This window comes from Budorcas taxicolor, chromosome 20 (assembly GCF_023091745.1).
Source record: "Budorcas taxicolor isolate Tak-1 chromosome 20, Takin1.1, whole genome shotgun sequence".
Lineage (NCBI taxonomy): Eukaryota > Metazoa > Chordata > Mammalia > Artiodactyla > Bovidae > Budorcas > Budorcas taxicolor.
The window spans coordinates 23,905,992-23,918,608 of NC_068929.1; the positions used below are offsets into that span (position 1 = coordinate 23,905,992).

Below are 12,617 nucleotides of genomic sequence, written 5' to 3' on the forward strand. Positions count from 1 at the left end.
TAATTTTTTTTTTCCGTGTCTGACTCTTTGTGAACCTCATGGACTGGGACCCACCAGGCTTCTCTGTCCATGGGGATTCTCCAGCCTAACCCAGGAATTGAACCAGGGTCTCCTGCATTGCAGGTGGTTTCTTTACCAGCTGAGCTACCAGGGAAGCCCATTCTTTCTATACTTGAAGTTAACTGGTAAATAATTTAAATGTACCATTATATAATTCCCTCCCACCACAGTAGATTAATGTTATAAAAGTCACTTTTGTATGTGAAAAAATAAAATAAAAAGCTCTTATTTTTTCCTATCTGTTAAGAATCTGTCTTTGCTTTTTACTGTGAGTTGTGGAAAACAGCCTTTTCCTGCCCCATAGCAGTCTAGCTCCTATAGCGTCTGTTCCTCCACCATTCATTCCCAATACTTTGGTGCAGCCAGATTTAAAGGGGAAGTTTAAATGTAGGCTTGCTTTGAGAGATTCAGATCTTTTGGCTTATTTATATATTTGTATAGCCTCTGGACTACGCTATAACAAAATGCACTTTGGTGACTCACTCATGTGTAGGAGAATTGGGAAAGTCATAGGTTTCCAAAAATGGAGGATAGTCAGTGCATTTCATGTCTTAGCTACCTTTTGAGAACCTATAATAGGGTGCTCTCAGGAGTCAATGAAACATTACTGTATATCAACACATGAGTTTACATTGTCTCCTAGGTTAGGGTTGATTGTGTCCTTTCTGTTAGAACAGGAAGGTCATATAGTAAAATGTACACTGGCAATTTTTTGTTATCCTGGACTGATTCATTATTTTGCTTCTTAGGTATATCTTGATATTTTTAACAAATACATATAAATTTTGTCTTAACTCTTGCCATTAAGAAAGGTAGGCTTTTTTCTTTAATAACACCAATATGCAGACTTAAGTGTTTTATTTGCATCCTATTATACTTAATATTGTATCTTCCCATATTATAACATTAGAATTAAGAATTGAGAACAAATTAAAACAACCGATAATAAAGTCACTGTCTTCCAAGTATTCTGTTAAATTTTTCAGGAAAAATGAGGACCAACTCTATTATTCTTTATTATGGACCATCTAAGGGCAGATGGGCCTAGGCTGGCAGCAGGGTACCCGTGGAGTCTGCAGTTTAAGCTAGCAAAGCCTCAGTCCACGGATGAATCTCATGCCCTTTAAAGTTTGAGACAACTGAGAATAAATAATGGAGACACGTAGGGGGTAATTATACACACAGGACAGTGGCCAAGGGTGTCTGTTTAAGGTCGTTTTACTGATGACCTGCCTGAGGTAGAAGGATTATAGACTGCGCTTCTGGAGGCAGTTTGTTAGTCAGTGATGTTGTGCACATCTCCTTTCTGTGGGGTCTCAGCCACACAGGACAGTCAGCAGTTCCCAGGCCAGCTTTGGATTGCTGATATTTTCTTGAGGGTGGGGTGAGATAGGGCTGTGTAATGCCTGAGAGAATGAATCAGTAACATCTGGTAGATGAAAGTTGCCCCAGGGCATTATGAGAATTATTGCCGTAGTTAGCTTTTAATTGGGCTTCCCTGGTGGCTCAGACGGTGAAGAATCTGCCTGCAATACAGGAGACCCAGGTTCTTTCGATCCCTGGGTCGGGAAGATCAAGCCAGAAAGCATTTTATTTCAGAACTCAGAAGAGGCTTAGTAGCCTCTAACACAAGTTAAGTTTTAGTTTTCACAACATGCTTTAAAAGGAGTCCCACTAATAACTGCAAACTTGTAATAAACAGCTGTATGAAATACTCTATCAGAATTATGTGATTATTTTTAGTTTACAGTAAACTCTTTTTATAGACCTTAAATTTGTGTTTTCTCTTTCTTTTGTGAATGGGTTGAGTGGCTCAAACTAGCACACTCTCAGCTCCTAGCCTGGAGCTGGGGCTGCCATCTTGTCCAAAGCTAAAGGTTGAACCTGTGTTTCTTGTAATAAAGACTTCTAATCATCAGATCAGACCTCCCATAGATGGGAGGTCACCTGTCCAATTTTAAGGAGACTGCATGGCTCACCAGGGCAAAGGGCACTTAGGCTCACCTGGCTGATTCCCAGGCCAAATACCCCTCTGCTTCTCAGTTGTGGTGATAGTTTTCATTAACCATTCCAGTTGTGTTAGTTGTAGGCACCAAGTGATTTGATATTAATGACACATACACTCCTTGTAAACATGCTGAAGGTTGTGAAAACAGAGCGATCATTTCTACCTGGCAGAGGCTTTAAGCTTTTATAAATGATTTAGAGGAGTGAGAGATTCTGAATAGGATGTAAGGAAGTTGAAATTCCAGGTGAGAAGCTGCATAAATCTTTTTCAAGGACAATACTATGTAAATAAATCTATAAAATGTAATGAGCATCATAATGTGTTGAATAGAGCACATTCAGTTCAGTCGTGTCCGACTCTTTGCGACCCCATGCATCGCAGCACGCCAGGCCTCCCTGTCCATCACCAACTCCCGGAGTTCACTCAGACTCATGTCCATCCAGTCAGTGATGCCATCCAGCCATCTCATCCTCTGTCGTCCCCTTCTCCTCCTGCCCCCAATCCCTCCCAGCATCAGAGTCTTTTCCAATGAGTCAACTCTTCGCATGAGGTGGCCAAAGTACTGGAGTTTCAGCTTTAGCATCAGTCCTTCCAAAGAAATCCCAGGGCTGATCTTCAGAATGGACTGGTTGGATCTCCTTGCAGTCCAAGGGACTCTCAAGAGTCTTCTCCAACACCACAGTTCAAAAGCATCAGTTCTTCAGCGCTCAGCCTTCTCTTCACAGTCCAACTCTCACATCCATACATGACCACTGGAAAAACCATAGCCTTGACTAGACGGACCTTTGTTGGCAAAGTAATGTCTCTGCTTTTGAATATGCTATCTAAGTTGGTCATAACTTTTCTTCCAAGGAGTAAGCGTCTCTTAATTTCATGGCTGCAGTCACCATCTGCAGTGATTTTGGAGCCCCACAAAATAAAGTCTGACACTGTTTCCACTGTTTCCCCATCTATTTGCCGTGAAGTGATGGGACCGGATGCCATGGTCTTCGTTTTCTGAATGTTGAGCTTTAAGCCAACTTTTTCACTCTCCTCTTTCACTTTCATCAAGAGGCTTTTTAGTTCCTCTTCCTCTTTAGTTCCTGCCATAAGGGTGGTGTCATCTGCATATCTGAGGTTATTGATATTTCTCCCGGCACGTTAGAGAATATTTATCTTTAAAAAGATAAATATTTTTAAAGCATTATTTTCTGAAACAATAAAGCAGTGTCAGAGTATATATAGCATTAAATTTTACTTGGAAGATGAGTAAAATTTCTGTTTCTAGCAAATCTGTCTAGGTGTGGGGGAGAAAGGTTTCTTCACACATTTGAACACATTAGTCATGTATTCGAATCACATGGCTTTTGAGGCTCAAGAGCAGGGACATTTCACTACATGAAGGTCGAGCTAGACCTGGTGATAGTACACACTCTGCTTCACTGATCTCATTGATAAAAAAGCTTTCCATCACTATATTTGTAGCTCATATATAGAATGTTATTTTTCTGTATAAATGTAAAATCATAGGGTCTCAGTCAAAGTGTGTCTTGAATCTCACGTCCCCTTCCTAGCTTCTTTAAAACAGTCACTGAGCAGTATTGAGTATTTCTTCCTTAGAAAATAATATCTATTCTCCACACAAGTCAGAAGAAAGATCCAACACACGTTTTAGTTTTTACAGTGACTTAAGTGGAAACACGGGAAAGCACCTTTTTTTTTTTTTAAAGACTACTTTAATCGATCTGAGTCTGCTATTTATAGGAACTAGGAAAGAGGTGGGATTTCTCATTGAAAACAAAAAAAAAAAAAAACAGGTCCAGGACAGTCATGGGGAAGCAGCCGAATCTTCACCTTGAAGTTATGTAGACAGCTCAAAAGCCGGCTCCGTGTGAAACTCTCGGCGTGCATACATGTTTATAGTGACTGCCGAGACACTTGGACAAGGAAATGGAAAAATGAACAAAGCTATCCTATGAACAAAACAAGTACAAGCATGAACAGACCCTGATACTGTTTGTATGTTCCAAGCTGGTCTTGTACCCTCTTGGAGTACAAATTACCCTAAGGCACATGATCTTTACATAAAAGATTGGATAGATAGTCCACCTTTATCAGGAATACAACATCTGGATGTGTCACAGATGTTAGGAATGTTGCTTTCTACTGCTGAGTTTATGGAGCTGCCTCTAGCAGATCCGGAGAGGAGGTTCAGGATAACCTCACCTAACTCTTCTTTCCCTTTAGAACAGAAGAAGCCGAAGCCTCAGTGTGAACTGACTTGTCACGTGCCAATAGCCTTAAGTCCACTCTCAAGATTCTAGGGCTCTTCCATGGTTACACTAACTCATAGACTCTCTTCTAGGTGTTTTCATGCCATGGGAATGCAAGTAGAAACATTTAGGAGAAACTGCTTCCTAAAACCCCAGATATCTCAGAATATGAAAAATAAGATGAGCTTAGCATAAATGGCTTTGCTGACCTTCTACCTCTTGTCTTTCTTTCAAGACTCTGAACTTGCCTTGATGTACAATGATTCTTCTGTCCTGGAGAACCATCATTTGGCCGTGGGCTTTAAGTTGCTTCAGGAAGAAAACTGTGACATTTTCCAGAATTTGACCAAAAAGCAAAGACAGTCATTAAGGAAGATGGTCATTGACATTGTGAGTAACTGATAAAAAGCAAAAGAGAAAACTGTGATCTATGATTTTTTTTAAAAAAGAAAGAGAAAAAAAAAAAGAAAGAGATGACAATCAAAAGTTTCTTATACATTTCAAGATACTGCTGCCCTTTCTGTCCCAGAGGCTGGCCTTGCTGCTGGCAGTGATGCTCTGCTGCTAACAGTCTGGAGTTAAGAATAATGAAAAAACCTCTTGTCAGCAGAAGTGCCATGCAGAAACATCCGTGACATTCGTCTTTTCTCTATGCATTTTTCATGAGACACAGGGAAATCTCTGGTTATCAGAAACTTTATCTGTTCAGCTTTGTACATACAGAGAAATGGAGACATTACATGTCTTAGATAAGCAGAAAATTAACCAGAATATTGTTCCTAAAGTATTCTGTAAGCAACCTGTGAATCACTCCATTGTAGGCCAGTAACCACCTTCTAGTCCAAGAAATAAAAAAACTTCAAAATGTGATGATGTCTTATCCAGAGAAATAGCCCTTTTTATCTCCATGAGAGTGGCTGCTAGTGATTAATGTTTCTGTATATTGTGCACATTTATCTGAGCTTCCAGGAAACAAGACAGCAAAGAGGAGTAGATTCTGGCCCAGGAAGTAGTGAAGGATTCCTGCACAGGGCTATTAGATGACGGAATTGTTCTCCATTTCTTCTCATGTTCTCCATGATATTTTCATGTGCAAATTATGGCTTTTTTCCTCTGGGCATGTTTTTCTTATTAAAACACTGTTTGTCTTTTAAGGTACTTGCCACAGACATGTCAAAGCACATGAATCTACTGGCCGATTTGAAAACTATGGTTGAAACTAAGAAAGTGACGAGTTCTGGAGTTCTTCTTCTTGATAATTATTCTGATAGGATCCAGGTAAAGCATTTGACTTTGTTCTGTGTCTGTGTGTACACACTCGTGTCTCTGTGTCTAGCTTAGATAGGATTTATGTCTCCTTTCTCCCAGCTTATAATTTTGGTAGTTATAAGCAGGATTTTTATCCAGAGTCTTCATCTTGAGAATTAACCAGACAAAATCCTATTGGCCTTTGCAAGTGGAAGTGCATTAGGAAAAAATAATATCCCACAAAACCAACCACTTAAGCAGCTCTGAATTTAATGAACTGAGCATGTAAACAGTTTTTCTCATGATACCTAGATGCGGTAGAAGTGGCATACTTTGGGACTATTAATACAAGTGTGAACCACACACAGACACATCATGGTCAAGCCGTCTGGAACGACTCTTACACAACATGTATTTTTAAGTGTCACAGTCACCTGATGTGAATTTCTAGTTTAAAAAAAAGGAACGGGTGCTAAACGGAGCATGCACTGGTTTGTTTTAGGTCCTTCAGAACATGGTGCATTGTGCCGACCTGAGCAACCCAACCAAGCCTCTCCAGCTGTACCGCCAGTGGACGGACCGCATCATGGAGGAGTTCTTCCGCCAAGGGGACCGAGAGAGGGAGCGGGGCATGGAGATAAGCCCCATGTGTGACAAGCACAACGCATCTGTGGAAAAATCACAGGTGATGCCTTAAGCTTTCAGAGAGAACACAGCTACACTTTGCTTACTTTGTTTGCACCTTGTTCAGTCTTTTATTGGGTGATCTTAATTACTTCCTTTCTGACAAGCTCAACTCCCACTTCGTGTTTGCAAGCCTTAAAATTCTTTGATTCTTAGGATGTATATCTGTATGGTCGTATATCTATTCATAGAACAGTATATTTATTCATCGTAACTCGATTCATATAGTATATTCATATGTGTAGAATTATTTCAACTATCTCTTCTCATAAGTGAATAAAGTTCTTTGAATCCATATGGAATACATGGCATTATTTCAGTTTATCTGGATCCACCTATAAATGGACTATTCTAAAATCAAGTCCAAGCCTCAAGCCAAGCAAGGTAAAGAAGCAGAGGTTTTTTTACATCAGAAACTTGCTCTTGGACTCAGAATTCTAAAAGCTATTGTTTTCTGCAGCTCGTAACAACATTGTCATACAGTCTGCTACCTAAAATAGTGACTGTTTTACCAGACTAAGGTTAATAGTCTTCAGTATTATATTTGTAAAGCATATTACATTTATATATTTTACGTAAATTCTATATATCATATATAAAAATTTAATTCAGTATATAAATTGAATACATTTGGGTCTCTTTAACCTTTTCCATTGTTTCTTAATCCTGTACTCACACTGGATATTTTTTTTTAACCAGGTGGGCTTCATAGACTATATCGTTCATCCTCTGTGGGAGACGTGGGCAGACCTGGTCCATCCTGACGCCCAGGACATTTTGGACACTTTGGAGGACAATCGCGAGTGGTACCAGAGCACAATTCCTCAGAGCCCCTCCCCGGCGCCCGATGACCAGGAGGAGGGCAGGCAGGGTCAGACAGAGAAGTTCCAGTTTGAACTGACTTTAGAGGAAGACGGCGAGTCCGACACCGAGAAGGACAGTGGGAGTCAAGTCGAGGAAGACACTAGCTGCAGCGACTGCCAGACGCTGTGCACTCAGGACTCGGAGGCCACCGAGACCCCCCTGGATGAGCAGGTGGATGAGGAGGCCGCGGCGGGCGGGGAGGGGGCCCAGCCCGAGGCCTGCGTCGCCGGGGAGCCCTCCCCGGGCACGTAACAGGGCCCAGACGCCCATGCCTTTCGTGTGTGTCTTTTGTTTTTTCAAGTAGAAACGTTGTTTCCAAAGTGCATGTCACATGCCACAACCACGGTCACACCTCACTGTCATCTGCCAGGATGTTTGTGGAACAAAACTGACCTTGACGACTTAGTCTGGCGCTCAGGAATATCGTCACCAGTTTTTTCACCTCCATGTCATCAGAATGAGAGGGACATCTTCATGGACAGCGTTGTCACAGGTCTGCGGCTTCGTCACGCTGAAGAAGCCGAGAAAAATCAACGCTTAAGTGTTTTCTAGGGAGTGTGGCTCATTGGGCAGCCCCAAAGTTAAGATGATTTGGGGTTCTTTATTTTTTCTTTTTGTTTGCAATATTTTCAGCAGAAAGAAGGCATTATTACATGGATGCAGTGAACAGATGGGTGAAGCAACGAATGGGTCAGGAACAGGACACAGTGTCAAGCTGTTACCAGGAAAAAGATGAGCCACAGAAATTGCATAATTTTCTAATTTCAAGTCTTCCTGATACCTGACTGAATAGTGTGGTTCGGTGAGCTGCACTGACCTCTACATTTTGTATGATATGTAAAACAGATTTTTTGTAGAGCTTACTTTTATTATTAAATGTACTGAGGTATTATATTTAAAAAACTACGTTCAGAACTTCATCTGCCACTGGTTATTTTTTTCTAAGGAGTAACTTGCAAGTTTTCAGTACAAATCTGTGCTACACTGGATAAACCTAATTTACAAATTTTACTTGCACCTTAGACTTCATAGCAATTAACTGATTTGTAGTGACCCATTGTTTTATATACCAATGACTTCCATGTTTTAAAAACAAAAATTGACTTTATGTTGCAGGAAACCCTTTTTGTAGGTCTTCATTTACTGGCTTTTCATTTTGGTCTATTCAGACACGCAGAGTTGCTCCCCACTGACATTTCTCTTCACTGTGTGCAAAGTGAACACGTGTTCCATAATACTATGATGTGTGTTCTGTCTAATGTATCTCAAGCCTCATGGACACTCAGTCATCAGCTGGTATTATCTGAAGCAAATGAGAGATATATAAATACCCAGTAGCTAAAATGGTCAGTCTTTTTTAGATGTTTTCCTACTCAGTGTCTTCTGATAACTTTTTGCTGTGGTGGTAGACCCTCATTTCACAAATGCATGTCTTTGTAATAACCCACACATTTCATGCTCGTTTTTATTGTTTTCACAGTCAGTTATAGTAAGAAAACCTTTCCCCCCTTGTGCTGCTTCATTATTCAGTGTGTGTTTGAACCTCTGTCCACATTTACTACATGGGGTCTTATCAAATATATCACCACCATTCTGATGGATGCAAAGAACAGGTAGTCAAGTTAGAGTTAGCATTCTTTTCTGCCATGAGGTCGTATATAATGACTAGCTTTTACTTTTGATTTACAAAGAAAAGTTAATGGCTAGCTAATTTTTAACAATATTAGTAGAATATATTAATGAACACCAATACAATGAATGCTCTTTTGTTTCTATGATTTCACCATGGGATTAAGAACTGTATGAAGAATATTCCTGAGAAGTGATTTTAAGTGTAGCAGCGACTCTTCCTTAAAGGACAGCCACATAACACATAGTAGCATTTCTTGCTTTATCAGTTATCATTGATCCAGAAGTACATCTGGTGGAGGAGAACGTTAAATATGCTGATAGAAAGAAGTTGGAAAAAAAGAAAAAAGAAAGAAAGAAGTTGATGGTGCCCCTAGCACCAGAGATTTGGTGATATGATGCCATTTTAAATTACTCAGTTGGGTAAGAAGATTCTGACTAAATCAAACATTAGAGATCACTCTTGGCCGAATTTAGTATCAAGAATTGTATTCCAATTTTAGAGATTGATTCCCAGTATTTACCTTTAATTGGCATCTTGGGGCATTTATTTAGTCTGGACTTTCTTCCCATTTCAGCTCTTAAAAAATGTTTACCTTCTCTGTGAAGAGTTTGGAGCCCAAATAATCATTTTTCACAGTGATATCCAAGAACTCAAGTAGAGGCTAAAGGAATATCTGACCAAACAGAAAATAGAACAGTAAATGAAATTGTAATCCTGAAAAATGTTTATATTGGGGATGTCTCAAGGAGACTTCTGGGGACTAATCACTAAATCATCAGCCAGGGAAATGACCCAAGCTGAAGATACTCACTATTTTAATCCCCTGAGAGCCACTGATGGTTAGAAACATGGATAGAAAAATTAGGTAGCTGTGAATTTCAACACAGAGCACAAGATAGGAACTGACCAATTAATTATCAGATTTTCACCTTCCTTCCCCTGTAAAATTCAGACAGTAATCTTTCAAATAAAGTCTAATGTTTGGCAAGTGGTTTCACAAGAACAATTGGAAACTTGTTTCCGTTTTAATTTTGTCCCTGATGGAGGTCTAGACGAAAAGACAAAGAATCTAAGGATTATTCCTTTCTCCCAAATACTCTCAATCCCTCCCTTTCCTCATGCTTGGTACTTCCCCCAAAGAGTGCCTAGAACTTAAGAATAAAAAAAAAATTAAAACAGCAATATGTCACAAACCGGGACCTGAAAAGGTAGATAACGGCACTAAAAAAGGGAGACCTTTTTTTTTTCTTCAGTTTGTTGGTTTTAATGGTCACATGTGTGAAGATACCCACTGCTGGACAATCAAATTGTAGGAAAAAAGTAATTTCCAAAAGACAGGGGCTAGTATACTGTACAATCTTCTTTTCCTCTCCCTTCTCTCTCCTCTGCTCTCGCCAAAGTGTGCTTCAGAATTATACACTTCTTTATTAAAAAGAATACTCTTTTATAAGTGGCTTTACATTTCCTAAAATGTTGTAAGAAAATACAGTATCTGGGTACTGTATGGGGAAGAAGATGTCCAAGTTTGCATAAAACCAGTACATTTCAGCTTGCAAGTTACTAAACATAATAATGCTGTTTTAATTTTCTTTTCTTTTATGTCACTTAAAATTCACAAGAAAATAATGTAGATAGAACAAATTGTAGACAAGGGAAAAAAAAAACTTGAATGAAGTGGATTTTACCGAAAGCTTTATGATACTTTTTGAATGCATTATTTATTTTTTTGTGCCATGCATTTTTTTCTCACCAAATGACCTTACCTGTAATACAGTCTTGTTTGTCTGTTTACAACCATGTATTTATTGTAATGTACATACTGTAATGTTAATTGTAAATTATCAGTTCTTATTAAAACATCATCCCGAATTGGGATGGTGTTGATATATTTGGAAACTCTTGGTGAGAGAATGAATGGTGTGTATACATACTCCTTGTACATTTTCTTTTCTTCTATAAAATAGTCTTGTCACCTTAGAGCTTGTTTATGGAAGATTCAAGAAAACTATAAAATACATAAAGGTATATAAAATATAAAAAACATAGCTGCAGGTCTTTGGTCCCAGGGCTGTGCCTTAACTTTAACCAATATTTTCTTGTTTTGCTGCATTTGAAAGTAAGGTAATGGTGGGGTTAGGGCTGGGCATTTTACATCTGAGCTTTGAATCAATTGGGTTTCTGGCAGCAGCTGGATTGTACAGAACCACGGTTAACCTCTAGCACATTCTGAGACTCTTGAGAGACAACCCCTTAAATGCTTTCTGCCACGAAGCACCATAGCATATATGATGGTGTTTTTTCCTGTAAGATACTAACTGAGCTGCTTCAGTTAGTTACTTTTTTTTTTTTTTTAATTTTCAAACACTACTGGGGAAATATATTCTTGTCCAATAATTATTAAAAGTCTTTTTGACTTCTTGAGCACATGGGCAAATGAACTTGATTTGGAGCTAGAGCCATAGGTCATGCATTGTAGTACTTTATTATTTGGCTTCCTGCCATGTTAAGAAAAAAATTCCATGTTAGGAAAATATGAAAAAGGTCATTTTTTTTTAAACCATGGAATTTTTCTTCAACTAAGATGAATTAAATTTCCTTATGTATATAAATTCATACATTAAACACAAAGTTTTATATGATGCCAATTCACATAGCATAATGGAGTTACCATTCTCTTGAATGTGTGTTTCTGCAAAACTTAACTTGCTTTAGAATTTTTAAATTTAACCTTGCATAGAGGCCAGCTCCTGAAAGCTATGAAAAATTCCCAGTGGCTGATGTGGAAACCTTTTTCTACTGCTGCCCAGCCCTCAGGATGTGCAACTTAGTGAAAGGAGAGAATCTTTTTCTAGGAAAAATGAGCCTCCTTTTATTTTATTTCATTTTCTTTTTTGACACAAACTGTAGATTTTAGCAGCCCTGGCCCAAAGGAATTTGATTACTTTTGTTTTAAACAGTACAATGGGGACACTATAATTACAAAAAAGGAAAAAAAATCCTTACTGATTTTAGTTGTTTTAAATTTGATTTCTTTGGATATGTTTTCAGAGTGGTCAGTTGTGTGTGAGCATTACAAATGATGATTCTTTTAGTGGTTTCTTAGCCTCTCTTACAGCCCATGGGGATAGTACTGTACATCAATACCTTCATATGAAATTTTTATATGCAATGGAAATAAAAGCATGGGTTGATTCTGCCTATTTATGACTCAATCATTTACAAATAAGAGTATTCATTTTAACTCGTAGTTCAGTCAGCACATGTTTCCAAGAGCCATGAGGATTGTTAAGGTGAAATAAAGGATAGTGACATCATACACTACCAGATATTTGTAGTCCAGTAAAGCCAAATTATGTAGATTAATCTTGCTATAGAGTAAAAAGTCAAAATTATGTAGATGGCCTATAAGACTAAGCACTAAAAGGCTTGGGAAGGGAACTTCTCTGATTGAGTGTTCTGAATAACTTTCAGTATGCCAGAAACAGTTATTTGCTGGGTCTCTACTCTGCAAACTCTAAGACTGTAAGGATTCATCAATGAACAGACATAATTCAGCTTTTGTGAGTTTAAGGTCCATAGGGGACAAAGGCATTGAACAGTTCCCTACACAGCATCAAAAGTGTCCTTAGTACAGCAAAGAAGCTGAGGTGCTGTGATTGAGCAAGAACCTGAGCTTGGTCTCTTCCAGAGGGCCAGGGCCAGAGAAGCCTTCGCTGGAAGTGATTTGGGGCTGAGCTCTGAAGGAGCTCAAAAGGTAACTTGGCAAAAAGGAAGAGTTGACAAGAAGAGAAGGGTCCAGACAGATAAAACTTCATTTGCAAAAGTCCTGAGGTACAAATGAACTCCAAACCTCAGGAGAAATGGAAGA

General features: G+C 38.9%; 1 protein-coding gene across 5 annotated transcripts in view; it reads left to right on the plus strand.

Annotated features, from left to right (window-relative positions):
- Positions 1-11,949, plus strand: part of PDE4D (phosphodiesterase 4D) — a 974,373-nt gene extending 962,424 nt beyond the window's left edge. For all 5 annotated transcript variants that reach the window (XM_052659249.1, XM_052659253.1, XM_052659254.1 and 2 more), the window contains 4 exons: positions 4,556-4,710; positions 5,476-5,598; positions 6,071-6,253; positions 6,952-11,949. In XM_052659249.1, the coding sequence (XP_052515209.1) occupies positions 4,556-4,710; positions 5,476-5,598; positions 6,071-6,253; positions 6,952-7,368 (878 nt within the window). In that variant the 3' untranslated portion in view covers positions 7,369-11,949. The remainder of the gene's footprint in view (positions 1-4,555; positions 4,711-5,475; positions 5,599-6,070; positions 6,254-6,951) is intronic.
- The last annotated feature ends 668 nt before the right edge of the window (positions 11,950-12,617 follow it).